We start from the raw sequence: 19,062 nt of genomic DNA, 5'->3' as shown, positions 1-19,062 counted from the left end.
AAAAAACAATGAAATCTCAGTGAAATCATCCATTATTTTAGTTTTCACAAATGGGATAAAAGTTTCACGAATCAGATAGTTCGTGCCACCCAGTGTGACGCGGTTTGTTTACCAAAATGCTGCTAGGCTGATCCCTCGTCAGCCTGGGCGGGGGGACCCACGTGGGACCCACCCACAGGGCCACAGGAACAGCAACGCGACGCTATCGCTATCCAATAAACATCTGTCACGAGTCGACTTTTGGGCGTGGTTATATAGTAGAAGTTATGTGATTAAAAAAAAAAACGTTTTTGCAAAGACAACTTTTCGTGGGTATAGACGGTTTTCACCAGAGCGCAACCCCACAGCACTTCCTTTTTCTCAGCATTCGGCAAACTGCAGAAATATTCACTCGACATCGTTACTTTTGTTTTCGCCGCTCAGCTGTATAGACGGTTTTCACGGAATGGTCAGTCCTGCACTTGAATGTTTTTTTTTCTTTTATGTCCATAGCAAACACTGCAACAGGAAGTGAGCGGGGGTTCAATTTAGAATGTTTTTGTTGTCAAGTTAAAACCGTCTATAAAGCCATCTAACGCTACTTCTTCTTCGACAAGCCCTGTGTAAGTTATTATGTTTTATGAGAATATTCAATTTTATACGTTAGGTAACGCTATCCATCATCCTGTATGATTGGCTTATCCAATCTGACAAATATGACTGATGGTTTAGTTTATGTTTTAAAATTATGTGAATCAATGTATTCAGACAAGCCATTATTAGTGAGTGCTTGTGTTATCAATATTAACAGTCGGTAGATTTAAATCTAGCTGCCGCAACAGAAGAAAAGAAAAATCATTGGTCTTCTTCTCTCTCTTTTTTTTTTGAACGGGTCATGGTATAACCTCGCGTCACCAGGCTCTTCTCGGCGAGAAAGAGCCTGGCTCCCGCCCACAATTGATTTTGTCACCCTACTGGTTCCCGCCTAGAGCCCGCCCTAGACTGGATGGCAGCGTTTCTAGCTCGTCAACTTTCACGTTAACTTGACAATTTGACCCAAGTATCAGAATCCTCTTTCACCGTTTTGACCGGTGTGTCAGGCGGTGGTGGCGGAGATGCCATATTGCATAAACGTTTTGTTTTATGTAACGCTAGCTTTGTTTTGATCAGACTCTAGTTTAGGTAACATCACCGCGTCAAGCTAACGGCAACAAAGACGTTGTTAGGCGCATTGCCATCCGGTGTTAATTCTGGGTCCGGGGTTTACGCCCCCATGACAAAAAGCGGGGTGGAAGGTGCCCAGACTAGTATGACATGGGTATGACAGACCCAACAGGAAGTGAGCTGTGTTCTATGAACGAATACAAGACTTCCGGTTTGGAAGTGTATGACGACGGGACTTTCCGTCTGTCCGTCTGTCCGTCTGTCTGGTCTGTCTGGTTCTGAGGCTGAGACTATGGGCTGAGGTCTTTCGGCCTAGCTTGCTAAACGGTGAGTGGAAAAGATACTCTGCTGTCTCGCGGCCACATAAAGCAGCCACCGGACAGCTGAAGGAAACCGTGCGCGAGAGCAGCTAACTACAGGTTAGCTTTTAGCTTACGGTTGCTATAAAGGGGCTAAGGGCTAAAGGGTGTTTTCTTTTGTTAACGCTAGTTAACTAACGTTAACGATTTGGTTTGTAATCTTAACTGCTTAACTGCGCGAAGGCAAATTTGACCTGTATACATTCACATTTAAACGACGTAGCAAGTAGCAACCCGTAGCTCTTACGCTAGCTAATGAGTTGAACCCATACGTTGAACCACACCTGTCAGCTTTTCTTTTGATCTGCCGCTCCCTGGTTACCAGGCTAGCTGTGACATACAATAGTAAAATTTGACAAAACAAAACAGATCCTGTGTATTCATGCTTGTTAGATGTGGGAGGACGAAGCCTGTATAGGTAATCTAGTCTCTATACTCAGATAGTATTTACAGTCACTCTATGCTCGGTAGTTAAAAGGGGAATTCATTCTGTTGTCATAGCTAAAATTAAGAGACCCTGTCATATTACTCATGTTTTCTGTCCCTGCGTTGAAATGCCACTGACATCTCTGTGTGTTCAACAACTCTGATTAAGATATGTTTTAAATGCCATCAATAATGTTATCCCTTCGCCTTTTTATTGTATTTGGTCAAATACAATTCTGCATTATACATAATGTTATTTTGTAGCTAAGGGGTGCGCAAACTTGTGCATCGTCTTTCTGGGATTGTGTCCTCATATAAACCCTTGTTATAAGTATATTCCATTGTGAACCTAGTGAGCAGTGTAATAACACTAACAGGATGGCAGCTGAACTGGACAAAACTCAAAATAAAATGTTCCCATTCCCATACTGCCACTTAAAATCCTACAAGAAGAAATACAACACAAACATCATTTTACAATTGTTTTCTATATCTTTTCCATAGGTGTGCTGCCAACATTGTTGCAGTAAAGAGTGGATTTCCTTATCAGTACCAAGAGAACCGTTGTCCTCAAAGGAGATTGATTTTTTCACATTGGATTTATCCAATTCAGTCATGGAAGACTAATCTCCCAAAGAAGGGATGTCCGAGCGGGGGGGAGGAGTTTGAGATTATATATCCCTTGGTCTGTGTGTGTGTGTGTGTGTGTTGTTGAGGCACTTTTATTATGTTTAGACTCATAACACACATGTTTATTAGGTTTGAGTGGCTAGATTATGTGGTATACTTGTGTGTGAGAAATATGCAGGAAAATCAAGAGTACACTGATCCAGGATGACCGCAGTATAGTAGGATGATTTTGATTTGATTCATCAAGTTTTTCATAGTCATAGAAAATAATTGATTGACTAATTGATTAAAGGAACAGTGCATTTTCAGTAGTGGAACATGGTTAAGTGTAGGTCTCGGGTAGTGTGGATCCAGTGAATGGTTAGCTTGGCTAGCTCATGCAGTTGGTGTCCAACACTGAATGGGGCTTTTGCTTTCCTTTCTCTCACAAAGCAGTTCTTAGTTTGACAAAACTTGACGTTTGTGTTCAGTTGAGGTCACACTTTCTGTTTCACCGTCTCATTTCAATCTTTGATTTAGCCTAAATCAGCATTTTGGAAAACCCCTGTTGATTTGTCATACCTTTGTTCATGTCAGTCAGTCTGTGTGTGTGTGTGTGTGGCGCTTGTGTGTGAGAGAGTGAGACCTTGGGTATTCTCAAACCCCTCTCCCTTTGGAGGACATCTCTTTTTCCTTATTGATACTCTTGATCTAAAAACAAAAATGGAAACTCTTGTTCAACTCAAAAACAACCCATTTCTGATGGGGCTGTATCGCAACGCGCCCCCCCCTGATCTTCAGTATGATAACTCCTCAGGTACCAAACTTTTTTGATTCTTTCCTTTTATCATTGATCTGTATGACTCATTTGTATAATTACACTTTTAATGCAGTGATTTGATTTCTTAATTAACCTCCACGTTATATATTGTTATGTCAAGTTAGTTTTTAAACTTAAACTATTCTCCTTAAGACTCTTGAGCTGTAGAAGACCTAATTACGGTAATGTTTGTCCACAGAACTCTTTCGTTTCTCTACCTTCGCTCGCTTCCCCACCTCGGGAGTCACGGAGCGAAGTCTGGCGAGGGCAGGCTGGTTCTACACCGGGGTGGGCGACAGGGTGCAGTGTTTCAGGTGTAACGTGACGGCGGAGGGCTGGCAGGCGGGAGATTGTCCGACAGAGAAACACAGACAGCTCTCTCCTTCTTGCTCCTTCATCCAAAGCCTCCCATCTACGGCCAACCTGCTCTCCTCCTCTCACTCTGCCTTCTCTCCGCTCCGCAGCGCTCCAGTCATACCGGTAAGTTAATAAGTTAAAAAAAAAAGTGTCACGCCAAAATACGAGATCCACTACTTAAAAGAAAGGTGCTCCTACTCTTGCAAAATGGTAGTTGTCATAAAAGTAAAAAGCACATTTTGACTGAAGCCACCGGGTATTTGTCATCTTAACACCGTGGGTTAAAAAAAAGTTATGTTTTGACAGAATTCAAAAACATGGGTAGTGTTTTGCCTTGATCTTTATACTACTAACTTGTGTAACTATTGGTGCGTTCCTTTATCGCAAAATAACTGGGATGTGGAGGCTAAATGACGTCACATCCATTTTGTTAGCATTCCATTTGCAGAAAAGTTGAGCTGGGAAGTTCACTGTTCACTGGTCAGATCCACTCGCTAGCCAGGCTAGCCATTGTTAGCAATAACAGTTGATAACAAGGCATTTCATGGCATTTTGCGCATATAAACACTGCAGCCTCATGTCCACACAGATAGAAGTAGGCCGTGCTGTGTGTACAGCTGATTTAATGAGCCACACACAAGACAGAAGTGCTAAATAGCATTTATACGATTATAACTACTGTTGTTGCGCGGAGCAGCCATCTTGGATTTTTGAGGTCGGGACTGCTGAGGCTCCTACGAGTTTGGAATGGGAAATACCAGCTCTAGTGACATCACTGTCCCAGCTCATGAACTTTGAACTGTAAGATTACCAGTTCCCAGTTAAAAAGGAACGCATGATATGTTCACAATTGTTGCCCTTCCGCCCCAGCTGTCCGGTCCGGGCCCAGCTCCAGTCGCTGCTCCTAATCCTCCAACAGTGAGCCAAGGTGAAGAGCCGGTGGGCTATCTGAATATGGGCTTCTCCGCTCCGCCCCCCTCCAGCCCGCTTAGCTCCCGCGGTGTGGAGGACATGTCTCACCAGAGACCGTCGACGTGCCACAATCTCAGCATGCGCAGAGAACAGGAGCGCCTGGACTCCTTCCACGCCTGGTCGCTATCCATCATTACCCCTGCTGAGCTGGCCAAGGCAGGCTTCTACCACCTGGGCCAGGGCGACAGAGTGGCCTGCTTCAGCTGTGGAGGACAGGTATGTAAGGGTAGTAGAAGTAGAGGTTGATGGGTTACTGCAGGAAATAAATCTATTGAACAATGAACTCTACATAACGACAAATGACTTACTGAAATTTTTTATTTTTATTTGGAGTTGAGTAACTGGGAGCCAGGCGACAGAGCTGTGTCCGAACACCAGAGGCATTATCCAAACTGCCGTTTTGTCCGGGGGGACCGAGCGGACAACGTACCGCTGGCCGGAGGCGCACCGCCTGCGTCGGGGGCAGCTGCTGCTGCCGGGGCACTGCAGCCGTCTGCTGGAGCCCTCGCTCTCAATAACGTGTCCAACCCTGCCATGCAGCAGAGCGAAGAGAGGCTGCTCACCTTTGTCAACTGGCCCTCACGAATCCCTGTCCGGCCCGACCAGCTGGCTAAAGCTGGCTTCTACTATGTAGGTAAGGACGGTGTGTCAAAACTACAAAGAGACCTTTAATAATCATGACACATAAGGCTGGAATTACTGTAAGTTCTTTCTCCCCGCTAACAATATTGGGCATTTCCACTGCAGACAGGTATTCCCCTTAATGGTGTAAAAATGAATAGTACCATCTGTATTTCCATTTGTATTTTAGCTGAAAAGTCCTGAAACATTTTTAAGGTAGGTCTGGTTAAGAAGCAGTGTTTCCCATACATAAAGGAATTTGTGGCGGGCCGCCACAATAATATTTGGACCGCCACAATAAGATGTTGACCAAAAAAAAAAAAATTTTTTTTTTTTTTTTTTACCGTGCACCTGAACGCAACATGCAACATATCCGCTGAATAAGTGTCCAATAAATGTTCATGTCATTCTGGCCAATACTTCTGTTATAGCATTTCAGTCTGGAATATGGAATATCTTTCAATAATCTATGATTTAGCTGCTAAATTGTCAAATACCGCCATCTGCTCGCTACCCAGGCACTTATGTATGTACTTAACCCAACTAACTTAACCTAACTAACTATCCGGTGTGCACAACACTGTCAGCCTAATCTCCGGCTGACACCCCAAAAACCTACAATCCGCTACAGAAAAATGTATATTGTTTGTTTATTAACTGGCCCCTCGCCTTCTATCATTTCACGAAAGTGGCAAAGCAAGTTGAGTATCCCTGACCTATAGGGAGAAATTTAGTTTGTCATTGTAAACCCACAGCACACACAGTAATGATGACATGTTCTTCATAGATCTAGCCTTTTAATTTTGCTCTTAAGCTTTCTCAAAGTACACCAAATTCATGCATTTTACTTTAAAATGTTTAAAAAAATCTTGCGGGGGGGCATGCCCCCGCACCCCCCTAGGGGGTCTGCGGTCCCCCACCACAAATTCTCAAAATCCTGTGGGAAACACTGAGAAGCAATAAAGTACAAACTGACCTGCACTCAAGAATACCGTCAATTTATTTAATTTTTCACGATGACCATAGTGCAGCCAGACGTTTCGGCCACTGCCTTCATTAGTAGCTGCATAGAGTGTAACTGCGTTATTACGAAACCCCCCGCGGTTCTGTCAAAACCACGCCCTGTGCCCGCCTACGCAGCTGTCAAGCGCCAGGATTGGCCAGGCGCCCATGCTCACGTGAGCCAATGGGACGAGGATTTCTTTGACAAGCTCCAGGTGTGCTTTCTGACACGTCTGACTGACAAGGCCTCAGCCTGCATGAAAAAGCTCCACGGCGTGCTGCCAACATGATTTCAAATGAAAAAGAAAAACATTAAATTAACAATGTTTTAACACATTTTTCTTCATCAAAACTTCTTAGCAAAACTAACACCCGTTAGGTTGTTCTTATAGGGCAACTTTTTTCATCTCTTCTTAATCTGATATTTGATGCAATAGTGAGCTTTCTCCTCAGAAATTCTGACTCCATGCCCCGTGAGAAAATTGCCTGCATCAACCCCAAGAGTAATATCTCTGGGTTTACTGTTTTGAAGGTCTGCTTTCAATAGTAGCCTATATAATAAATACCATAGTAGTCTATTATTTTGATATTGATATTATGTACACAAGATGCAAGTAGCCTAAATGCATTCATCACTACCTCACTCAAACTATTTCCTATTAACAATTTTATTGTTACAATAAATTAGCCATTTTCATATGAGTATTTATAATTCTATATTTTAGTTTTGGTTTTATTTGTTGTGATGTGTAATTTTACTTTTATGTTTTTGTAGATTGGTGTTTTACTTTCTTGTTGTGGGTATTTCTAATTATATATTTTACTTTTGGTTTTATTGATTGTGTATGATTCAACTTTTTATCTATGATTTTTATATTGCATGTTTTTGTAGATTGCATTTTGTTGGGACTTCACTGGACTGGAACAAATGGCTGGACTGGGGGGAATGAATAGCTGTGCCAAAAAAAAGAAAAGAAGCTATGTGCTGTAGCCTATTGTATTTTTTATTTTTCATTTGCAAGTTAAACTGTCAGCTGAGCTCTATTATTAAAGCTTTGGCTAAAGCCCTGAATTTTACAATAATGTTTTAAAATAAATATGTTTAAAAATCGATTGTGTGTTAAAAGCTTGTGCGTTACGTGTTCATTAGCGTTAATATATTACACTAGGAAGGTATGTGACCATAATTCATTTCAATGTCCGCTATCAAGAGCAATTCAGTTGCTTCATGAAATCGCTGGGCTGCGTGCACTGTTTGTGGTGTGGGAGATTCGAGCTGTCAAAAGAAGACAAAAGACTCGCTCCTGGCCAATCCCGGCGCTTGACTGCTGCGTAGGCGGGCACAGGGCGTGGTTTTGCCAGAGGCGCGGTGGGTTTCGTAATAACGCAGTGTAACTCCAAGTTAAGATACAGTTACAAGAAGAAGCCACACACAGTTATAAACAGCAAAATCAAATAATTAAATATGTAAAAATTCCAACCGTTATGCTTCTGCTAAAGGTTTCAAGCAAAAGAGAAAATGAGAGAGGAAAAAATGCCAACAGTTTCAAACCGAAACGTCTTTACTAGCCCGCTCTAGCCAGACTTGAACTAATTTTCTTGAGCTTTTCCTTAAACACCCGGGAACAGAATAGAACCTAATAGAATTTAACTCTGTTTGTGTTCAAGGCCGTAACGACGATGTCAAGTGTTTCTGCTGTGATGGCGGCCTGCGATGCTGGGAGTCTGGAGACGATCCTTGGGTGGAACATGCAAAATGGTTTCCTAGGTAAATACTGATGTTTTTTCATGTGTTCATTTTGTGTAAGAATGTTTGTTTTGTTCATAGCATTTTTCTAACTTTTGTTAAGAACCATTATTACAACTAATATTATTGCTTAGTTACTGCAGCTAATTCAAATTGTCTAAACAAATGTGTAGCTGGTGGTTTACATGAATACATGGATCCATGTTCCTCTGGGTTAATTGCAGGTGTGAATATTTGCTGCAGGAGAAGGGACAGGACTTTGTTAATCAGATCCAGGCTCGCTTTCCTCGGCTGTTTGAGCAGGTGGGTAGAAAACACTAGGGCCATATGAAATCGGTTTCTTCTTTTTTTCTTTTTTTACAAATTCAGTTTTTAGTCCGTTTTTAGTCGTCAGAGACCGTCAGTCTTTCCTTTCAGTACAAAATAAATTAAACAGCTTTGCGATTTCTGTTTCCTACTCCAACAGCTTTTAACAAATGGAGACAGCAGCTCCAGAGAGTTTGTGGATCCGCCAGGTGAGTACGAAATAAAAGAGATTAGGCTTATTTGCTCCTATGAATGAAGGGATATTGTGCTTCAAAGCAGAACAGCTAAGCATTATACTTGCTAACCGTAGATCTCTAGATTCAACACAACATACTCGGTCAATAAGCCTGATTTTTGTACGTATTCAAGACCACAATGCCCTTTCAAAATAGAGCACAACAGTCACGTGACATTTTTTGGGCGCCGTCGGCTGACGGGGGCTGCTCGAAAATGTGACTCAGCGGCGACGATACGTGCGTGACGTCAGCAGTCCTTACCGACCTCATCGTCGTAAAGTCGTCTTCGAAGCATGATGTTAGATTATAACAAACTAGTTGTGTGGCTTAGCCTTCCCAAATGTTGAGGGTCGTTTTTTTTAATTTAATACATAGAATTGGGAACGTTACATTCAATTTCATTCAGACTGCCTTGCACTCAATCGCCGCCATTTTCCAGGAGGGAGGGTGTAGTGACATCCTAGCATGTAGGGCTCGCTGGCGCCGGCAGACGGCGAGACGGCTCCAATTCGAGGCGGACGGAAGAGTCTGTTTAGGCCTTAAGGCTGGAACCCTAGCCTGGGTAAACCCATCCCCCACGTGACCGGGAACTAGTGACTGGGAACTGAGAGAAGCAGGTCACGTGGGGGCTGGGTTTACCTAGGCTACTGGAACCCCCCCCCCCCCCAAGTAAAATGTTTGATGCCCCCCCCCCCCTTACTCCAAGTAAAATGTTTTATGCTCACTCGTGATACAGTAGATCACGGGGTGGCTTGGGTCCAGCCTTAAAACTCATTATATACGTTTTTTTAAATGTCTATGGAGAACATGAATGGGAAACTCACTTCCGGGGAAAGAAACGTCAAGTGACTGTTGAGCTCTATGTGCTTAGGTGGAACAGAACATGTATGATCTGATCCTGGAAAGGCTAGATTTGTAGATTTCACTCAAATCAAAGTGGGAAATCACTGACATGGTCGTTGATGGTTGTACTCACTAACTTGACCAGGGGTCTTCAATTAACTCATTGAGTGCCAGCCACTTTTGGAGAACGGACGCTCCCAGTGCCAGAGTTTCAGAGCGTTTTCAGTGATTTCTCGAGGCCCACAGAATATTGTGTGATATTACTATGTAAACACCGAACACGCACAAAGAACGATGAGACTATTGTATCAGCAGCAAAAAAAAGTTTATTGATATCATTTTCCGTTCTTTAGTTATCAGCCGGAGAAGATAGGTCAAAAACAGCAAAAACAGGCGTTTCCATCTAGAAGCTGAGATATTGAGCCTTTTGTGAAATGAAGCATTTCAAGCAAATCACTGACTCTGAAACTAATATTTTCTGACCTGAAACATCTGAACAGTAATTTCCTTCAATAAACAGCACCCACACCCCCCTCAACTCCAAACTCCTCCTCCGTGGGAGTGTCTCTGGTGGCTTTGCTCGCTCTGCTGGCTGCTGCGTGTGTCAGGCGAGTCTCTGCTGCCTGCTATGGCAGCAGCTGCCTCACGGATCCACGTTCAGATGGCGGCCGCTCGTCGGGGGAGTCTGGATGGGGCTCGCGTTCGTCTGCGTTTCTGGGGTTTCGGTTGTGAGCTGGGATGAAGCTGCGTCCGATTATAGGCTTTCTGCTGTGCGTTTCAAAGTGCGCTGCACCCAGTCTATTTTCGGAGCGCTCAGCCTTGTGCGCCCGCTCCCAGCGCGACACTGAAAAGCCAAACCATTCTCATGAGAATGGTTTGGCTTTGGTTTTATTTTCTGGCGGCTAATCGTGTGGAGAAGCTATGCAGCAGAGACAGAGACATTTGTGGGAGCGGATTGACTGCTGTTCGCAGCTAACGTTGGCTCCAGGCAGCCAGAGCAATCTTTGCCACTCTGGCTCATGCATCGGTTTCTCTTTCATCACAGGGCTTTTTCTGCTTTTTTTTCCTCAACTTTCTCTAATCTGGAGAGCACTGTCACCACCTAATGGGTCTGTAAAATAGGTTATACACATTCAATAGCTCCCATATTTTTATAGGAGATGTAAGAGGCTTTGATCCACGTCCCACCGTCAAAAAACGCAATTGACGAACATACTCGTCCTTGGCACTCTACGTTAGTATTTGAATTGACGAACATACTCGTCCTTGGCACTCAATGAGTTAGAGAAAATTTCCTCGAGCAAGGGTCCGGAACATCGCAATGTCTAACTGTTGTGACTATTCAGTGGCAGTGCCATATATATTGAAGTAGCCTAATAGTTCAACATCTGCATGTAGTCAACAACTAACTGTTAACTCAAATAAAGTAATTCGGTATTTAAATAATTTCATAAAAAAAAAAAAAAAAAAATATATTTTCATGTTTAACACATTCACTGCCAGCTGTTTTTTTTTTTTTACTGTAGGTAGCTTCTGCCAGAGGGGTTTTTTGAGGATTCTGGCTCATCTTTCAAGACCTGAGGATTCTTTTCTGCTAAGATTTTGTGAACACAAAATATCTAAAAAGAACTAATAGAATGTGTTAGGGGTGCACCGATCGATCGACACGCAATCTGTATCGGCCGATTTGGACCTCAAATATGTGATCTGCTGTTTCCGATATTCCTTTAATGTTGCCGTGAGAAACATGAGGCAGCCCATTTTCATGTCTTCAATGTCTATCGTTTAACTTTCATATTGTGCTCTAACGTTTATATCATTGTGTTGCAAAGCACACGCTTTGCTTTCGTCAGTGTACTCACCTCCATGCACACACCGCACCAGACTGTCAACACACCCCTTGCGTCTTTGAATCACACAAATCAGCTGGTGATTAGAGCAGCCTCAGCAGAGAGAAGTTACCTCCAGTCCTCCCGCCTACCGAGGCATTTGCATGCTGTTAAGTCCGTGTGTATTAAAGTCCCAGATTGACACGGTGCTACTGTGGTAGTCGGGGTAGTGCACGCGCACACACAGACAATTTCCACGCAAGCATTGATGTTCCCGCGGGCACTTTGAAGGAAGCGAAAGTGTGCGGCTGAGTATGTGGATGTGCGCTCCGTTCAGACGGACTTTCTTCCTTTCTTTGGACATCAGTTGAACATGTTCTAATCCCCTTCTTCCATGTGTGCGTATATGACCAACCAGTAAGTCATTATTATGTTAATATTCCTGTATTGCATTCCCTTTTGGTTTTAGATCGATCTACCTGCAATCATTGCAATAACGTTTGTTTAGGCGTGCACTTGCGGTTTGATTGTCTGTTGCGCTAATTAATGCCACTACTCAGATGGAGTTTAGCTCGTGTGTAGCTTGTGATTCTGTTGTTTCTCCCGTCATGTAACCCTGTCACCATTATGTAGATCACACTCATAGTGCTGCTAATTATAACACTGTAACTCGGCCTCGATGGGCGGGTCGTTTTGATGTTCGTTCGATGCGGATCCCAATGTATGACGGTTATTGTGCATAACCCCGGTTCTATGAGTGGGAGCTCTTTGGCTTTAGTCATGGTTCAAGACTGGTGTTTAAGAGTAACTGACTTACAGTTTACCTAATTATCATTTATATATTATTAGTTGTTAATTATCACTATAATTGGCCTATATAACAGCAAGCTTGGTTACTGACCTGTTTGTATATTTTATTGCCTCCTTTTTCCAGACCACACACAATCCTACTATTCCTGTCATAATGCTGTAAAGAGCCTATACTGCTGTACTGTACTGAAGAGAACTGACAACTAAACGGTTGAACTCCCATCTGTCTCCTGCCTCGTGTTTTTACGGACACCCCAGGGCGTATATATATATATATCGGTGATCGGTAATCGGTAATCGGTGATCGGTCGATGATCGGTTGGGCAGATATTTCTCATAGGTGATCGGCAATCGGTGATCGGTGGCAAAAAACGTGATCGGTGCACCCCTAGAATGTGTGCTTTCTCTGTCTAAAAGAGTTAGTTTGTAGAGTTAGTAGTTATGTAGGCATTAGCACTTGAATACAGCATGGTTTCAGCGTCTGAAAATTTAAGCTGAGATAAATAGCTTTTTGTGAAATTCGATAGAACAGTCACTTTAACCATTCATTTTTGGCATCAGTAAGACGTCAGACATCTAAACAATAGTTTTGAACAGTAATTTCCTCCATAACAGCAGGAAACACCCCTCTCCTTCAAACTCCTCCCTCCGTGTGTGTTCTTCTTGGCTGCAGCGGGCGTGTCACAAGCTCGTTTCTGTTGCTGCTGTAACCTCGCGTCACCAGGCTCACTGCTTTGCTGCTGCTCCTGTCTGCTGGCGGCCGCTGGGCAAGTCTGGATGGGCTCGCTCGTTTCTTGGAGTTTCGGTTGAGAGCTTTGATGAAGCTTTTGCGATTCTGGTCTTATTTATGCTGCGTGTTTCAAAGTGTCTTGCACCCATAATCTATTATGCAAATTTGCAATCCCCCCCCGCCAGCTCCCAAACGCGAAAGCGAAAGCGTTTTCGCCAATCCATTTTCATGAGAATGGCTTCCTCACACTGCTTTTTGCTTGCCTTCCTCTAGTTTGGAGAGCACTGTCGCCACTTAGTGGGTCGGTGGAATGGGTTGTACACGTTCGGTTGCTCCAATATTTTTATAGGAGACGTGGGGAGCGTTGATCCACGTCCCACCGTCAAAATTTTTTTTTTTTTTTTTAAGCCGAGATATCTCGTCATTGGCAGTCAACCGTTGGATTCTGTAAGCCGAGATATCTCGTCAATGGCAGTGAACGTGTTAACTGGTATTACGTGCTTTAATAATACATACATGTTCTTTTCTCTTTAAAATAAGGGCTGCATTGAAAAAGTAAAATACATAGCAAAGAGCTTAATTTTAGAAAAATAAAATATGGTAGAACCATCCTGATAATAAACCTCACTATCAGTGGGCGGGAGTACTTGCCTTGACAGACAACTCCTTCAGCCAATCAGCATCTCCACTTGCAGTCCAAAATAATCCATCCATCTCAGAAGAACGACGAAAACATATTTTTCGGCGATAAACTCCGCTGGTGAATAGTGTTAGTGTTTAATTGTTGTTATTGAGTCTATTTCTGCAAGAACTGCACTTATGGGTGTGTTTTCCTCATTGATCTTTCTGGAAATGGGCGACTTTGGGCGACGCCATTACTGTTTTTGCAGCAGCTGAGCGGCGGCCCTGATTGGCTAAGTAGCACCACATGGGTTGCCAGTGGCGAACCTGATTGGCTGAGTAGCATCACATGCGATTATCAATACATGCAATTGGTCTGTGATGTCTGACGCTGGTGAACTAGTACCATGAAGTCTATAAACGCTGCGCCAGTTAAAATTGAAGCACTCTGTCAAACGTGAATAATTCTCAATGATTTATCAGTTATAGGTCTGGGTCCGCATAGGACACCGTCTGGGTCCGGACCCGGACCGCAGTCCGCCATTTGGTGATGCCCGAACTAGACCTTCCCTGGTAATACTTTGAAGTCCAGATAGGACGCCTTGCTACCCAACCTCACATTATCTGCTTACCTGCCCTTCTCTGTCCCGCTCAGTGGTCCACCTGGGTCCAGGAGAGGAGCGCTCTGAGGATGCCGTCATGATGAACACTCCCGTCATTAAGTCTGCCTTGGAAATGGGCTTTGAGCGCAGCCTGGTCAAGCAGACGGTCCAGAGCAAGATCTTGACCAGTGGAGAGAACTATAAAACTGTCCAGGAGCTGGTGTCCGACCTGCTGAGTGCTGAGGACCAGAAAAGGGAGGAGGAGCGTGAGATGCTGGCAGAAGCGATGGCCTCTGGTACAACTGACTGTGAACATTTTTATTTTCAAACCATCAATTTCAACTGTGCCGTTATCTACTCTGAGGCCAGTGAGCAATCTGAACACCATGTATATATTTCTCATCCCAATCTCTCTCTCTTTCAGATGGCTTTACCTTCCTGAAGAGACACCAGACAGCGTTGATACAGCGTCTGAAGAGTGTTGAAACAGTGTTGGAGCACCTGAGGGAGCAAAATGTGATAAGTATGTTTCTAGTATTCTTAAAGGCCGGCTTTACCGTGGGGAATATGAATATATATTAAATCTCACGCCCCTAAGGTTTTCGAATCCGTTGAAATTTTTGAAATTGGTTGTTTCCCGCCAGAGATATCACCAGAAATCCACTCTGTGTGGAGGGGGGGGGGGGGGGGGGGGGGGGGGTGGAGGGGAGGGGCGGGTGCGGGGACCCGAAATACTACATTTCCCACAATGCACTGGGCTCGCGTGGCCTTCGTTTACATGCCCACCCCTCAGGCATTTGGCTGATATCAAACTCCAGTAGGTGGCGGTAATGCACATATATGTTTGCCAACCGCCATAAAACTCAAAGAAGAAGAAGAAGGCTTCGACAATAAAACAAGAGAACAAGAAAAAATCGAAAATAAATCGAAAATAAAATTGCACCAAATTGCACCAAATTTAAACCTATGTATATATGTCGGGAGATGTCTTCATAATTTTTTTTTCATGCATTTTAAGGCATTTTCGTAGGAGTTACGCGCATCTGATGTTGTAACTATTTTCTGTAAAAATGTGTAAAAATGGGTACATTGCTCAGCGTTGATTTCCTTACTTCAACTCACCTACTACTAGATGTAAAATTTGACGGGCTTTCCAATGCCGCCAGTCCCGTGTCTTTTGGTGCTTCCGTTCCAGAGATATGGTCTCTTGGCAAGGAGCTATGGAAAGCTAACCTAGCTACAGTATGCTACGCGGTTGAACAAGATGGCTGCCTTTTGCTTTTCGTCGAGAGCTCTGAAGGGGCGTGGAGGACCTCTAGAGGCGGGACCATGGCTCACAAGACTTGTAGTTCATAGGCGCTCAAGTTCCGCAAGCGGGGAGGGAAGCCGGGTGACGCATAACGCGTCATCCGGCTTCCCTAAAAATGTGAGAGATGCCTGATAGGTCAGGCAGTGAAGCTCCAATTTCAAAAATTTCAACGGATTCTAAAACCTTAGGGGCGTGAGATTTAATATATATTCATATTCCCCCGGTAAAGCCGTCCTTTAATTCTTACTATCTTTGCGATGTTTTGGAGCTCTGTTAGTAGGGAGTGCTGTTTTTTCTTCTTCTTTTTTTTTTAGCTGTCGGATAGAAATAAAATGCAATAAGGTGTTGTAAGGTGCAGTGTAGCAAACATTTGAGTCAGATAACCATTTTAGGCAGGTTTGTCATCTGACATCTATTTTCATGAAACAAAAATGAGATCATCAATAGAGTACTGCAGGAATGAGTCAGGAAGTAGCAAATTGCCACCATGCTGGTTCGTAAGCGGGAAAGGCAATGGGATTTTAGTATGGGGATTCCGGTTAAATGCATGAAATAAGGTCTGTGGTTAACTTTTGACGCGTTTTGTAAAAATCGTAACCCCCCCGCATTTATTAACCCCCTTCCCCCACATTTAGGCTTAAAAAAGTCATCAAAGTGGTCCTCGTTTGTGAAAATTTGAAGATTAAAACCGGATGGACAAACCCCATCACAAACACATTTGGCATGCACACACATGCACGGCAGCCAGTACACACACGCATGCTTTGGATGCACCACCGTGAAATTCGTCCTCCGCATTTGACCCATCCTGGCTCGTCCTCTTCCATGGTTCAGGCCAGGGGTGGTGGCGGGCAGCTGCAGTGAAGCACCTAGGGACCAACTTCTTACAACCATCGCTGGTCAGAAGACGATCTTCTGCATGTTTTTAGTGGAGAGTTCTACTGTATATGGAGGAACCCCAGGGAGCACGGGGAGAACATGCAAACTCCACACAGAAAAGCCCTTTCTACGAGATGGTCCAGCTGGGCAGTACTAGGCACTGAAGACATCAGCAAATCCTCAAAACTAAGTCATGATTCACAATATCTAGAAAATCAATCACAGCTATGATTTGAGCCTTTATCATGCAGCTGTAGCACCTACTGTAATTTAGCACCTAGTGATTTGTGAATAATGCTCCTGTTGCCCTGCAGCTGCTGAGGAGTACTCTGGTCTTCAGGCTCAGACTTCAGCCCAGCAGCAGACCGCCAGGCTGATCGAGCTCGTCCTCACCAAGGGAAACGCCGCAGCCGAGGTTTTCCGCAACTGGATCCAGAAGAATGACGTTCACCTGCTTAGAGATCTCATGGGTACATTATCTCTCTGAACCCCCGCCTCTCAGATTGACTCTGCATACAGAAACCTTAATTCTGGACAAAATGATAATCGGAAACGAAAAGCACCCTCATAAAAACGGTAATCAAGTGGATTCAGGGGTATCATTCAATATGATCATTTATCGTCTTTCATTGGAATCATATCGTGATGATATTGTGATTTTTTTTCTAAATTGATGACGAGCATCTTTTTTTTTACCCATGACTTTTATAAGGAATATTATTTGAATATTTATATTTTGTTTGACATCACACCTAACATTACCTTTGAGTTCAACTGGATATAACGAGAATTTGCATACGTGAGCCATGTCGTGATCTAATTTATATCCATATGGAAAGAAATCTTTGTGATTACCATGATATTGATTTTAATCATATCCCCCAGCCTTAAGTGGTATACACAAATGTGTGTGCAGGCTGCCACCACTAACCTGACACTGCCAGAAGGTTTGTTTTCACATAGCCATCTGGGAGCGTGTTGCTCGGGAAACTTTCAAAGGGCAGGCAATTTAAAAAAATACCTGGCATGTGATTGGATGAACTAACTCTATCACAGGCTCGCTCTCGATGGCGTCACACCTAAAGCCCATCCGTAGCTGCCTCCTAGGACGCTGATTGGTACGAACCACTGGTGGTTTGGATTCAAACCAATAGATTGGAGTGTGGCAAGATGGATTTGTCATGTGATCCTGATCTCGTGCGAATCCAGCTGCCTCTGCCACCACAGCACAAATCATTTAAGTTCCTGTTCTACTAGTGACATCCGGCTTAAGGTCTCTTTCGGTAGTCAAAGCACATGTTTTTTTTGTGAACCAGCAACATTCCAGTTTCCATTATAATGAAGCGTTTTAACCAGAAATGTATGGCTGGTCATGTAGACGCTTAACATGATTTTATGAATGTCTGCTTAAAATTGACAAATATATTTATTACCAATTTGTGATCAGTAGAATGCGCTACTTGTGTTAAGTGTTTGGTTAACTATTTTGATCAGTGTGTGTGTGTGTGTGTGTGTGTGAACTCTTCTATTCTGGCTCAGCTTGAACTAATTTAATATTGTCTATGCAATCCAGTCTAGCATTCCCAACCTTAATTTGTCTTTTCATTCCAATTTCAGCCCAGACGAATGAGGCTGCATCACCGAGCCAAGATCTCTCAGGTATAGACACCTACAATCTGCTTTTGCTAGATACCAGTCAGTCAGTATGTTATCACTTTTTCATAAAATCAGAAATTGTATGTGATGTATTGAGGGTGGGGGGAGCATCTAGCTTGGAAATTGTTCCATACTTGATCATGTTTGATGAATTAGAAATGTTCCTGGGTGTCATCATGAGTGATTTATTTTAGGAAGTGTTAAAATGATGTAACCTGGGTTGGGTGCTTTGGGTCTTTCGACAGCAGACACCCTGTTTTACAGGATGAGAAATATTAAATACAACAATAAATAATGATACAATTTACACTGACACAGAAAATGCTTCTTGTAGCTTAACTGGGACAAGAGATAGACATTTATTGTATCCGATCTATCGATTAGTGAAGTCAACTCAACCTCCCGGTCAGTTTATTGACATTTCAATCACCAAAGAATCAGATCAGAGGTGCGTTTGTGTGTCATCAGTTTTCTATCGAGTGTGTTCTTCAAATCGATCTTCCTTTGCTGACCTTCCTGTCTCCATCTCTCAACAGACCTGCCCATGGAAGAGCAGTTGCGCCGCCTGCAGGAGGAGCGGACCTGCAAGGTGTGTATGGATAAAGAGGTCAACATCGTCTTCATCCCATGCGGTCACCTGGTGGTGTGCAAGGAGTGCGCCCCCTCGCTGAGAAAGTGCCCCATCTGCAGAGGCCTGGTCAAAGGCACAGTCCGGACCTTCCTCTCTTAATTAGGAGGTTGTCTTCCCAGTCTCAGAAGCATTGGGTGGTACTGATGTTAATGAATGTAAGCAATACAAGTCTGTACAATATTTTAATAGTAATGAGCAGGATGGAAGTTCTGTTCCCCCGCCCTCTTTGTGAATTATTTGTCCTCATTGATCATTATTTAGAAATATTTGATAAGGTTGCTAAGGTCCATCAACACTAGTGTGGAGAATCATATGAAGTGCATGGAAAATTATCTCTAATCTGCATTGTACTAGCTACTGCAAAAATTGTATTTTGCCTTTTACATAAAAAATGAGTAGATGTGAAGGTCTTTCAGTCATATACTTTTATGTTAAAATATTCTGAAAACTGCAAAAGCATCAACAATTGAATAATAAACATTTCAGGCAACCTGGCTGTACGACAGTAATCAATTTAATTCGTTTTTAAATAAACATCGCTGCCATAGATGATC

General features: G+C 43.3%; 1 protein-coding gene across 2 annotated transcripts; it reads left to right on the top strand.

The window, feature by feature from the left end:
* Positions 1–1,343: 1,343 nt before the first annotated feature.
* On the top strand, positions 1,344–19,008 carry birc2 (baculoviral IAP repeat containing 2). Of its 2 annotated transcripts, none has more exons than XM_083645901.1 (13): positions 1,344–1,470; positions 2,433–3,354; positions 3,557–3,837; positions 4,585–4,902; positions 5,020–5,320; positions 7,978–8,077; positions 8,281–8,359; positions 8,523–8,571; positions 14,087–14,329; positions 14,458–14,556; positions 16,536–16,691; positions 17,839–17,880; positions 18,414–19,008. In XM_083645901.1, exons 2-13 carry the CDS (start codon positions 3,261–3,263, stop codon positions 18,605–18,607), a joined length of 1,956 nt encoding a protein of 651 aa, XP_083502027.1. In that variant the 5' UTR covers positions 1,344–1,470; positions 2,433–3,260; the 3' UTR covers positions 18,608–19,008. The 2 variants fall into 2 exon arrangements, with proteins under 2 accessions (XP_083502027.1, XP_083502028.1); XM_083645902.1 differs by having other exon boundaries at positions 1,375–1,562.
* Positions 19,009–19,062: the final 54 nt, after the last annotated feature.

This window comes from Poromitra crassiceps (assembly GCF_964638095.1).
Source record: "Poromitra crassiceps genome assembly, chromosome: 1".
NCBI lineage: Eukaryota > Metazoa > Chordata > Actinopteri > Beryciformes > Melamphaidae > Poromitra > Poromitra crassiceps.
The sequence above is the reverse complement of the archived record's forward strand: the minus strand, read 5'-3'. Positions and strand labels throughout refer to the sequence as shown.

What these genes read in the sequence shown, in the direction of transcription:
- birc2 (XM_083645901.1), top strand. Translation starts at nt 3,261, where the DNA reads ATGGAAACTCTTGTTCAACTCAAAAACAACCCATTTCTGATGGGGCTG. An exon ending in GCAGCGCTCCAGTCATACCG is followed by an intron (nt 3,838 to 4,584) that starts GTAAGTTAATAA and finishes CTTCCGCCCCAG; the next exon opens with CTGTCCGGTCCGGGCCCAGC. An exon ending in CATGCAAAATGGTTTCCTAG is followed by an intron (nt 8,078 to 8,280) that starts GTAAATACTGAT and finishes GGTTAATTGCAG; the next exon opens with GTGTGAATATTTGCTGCAGG.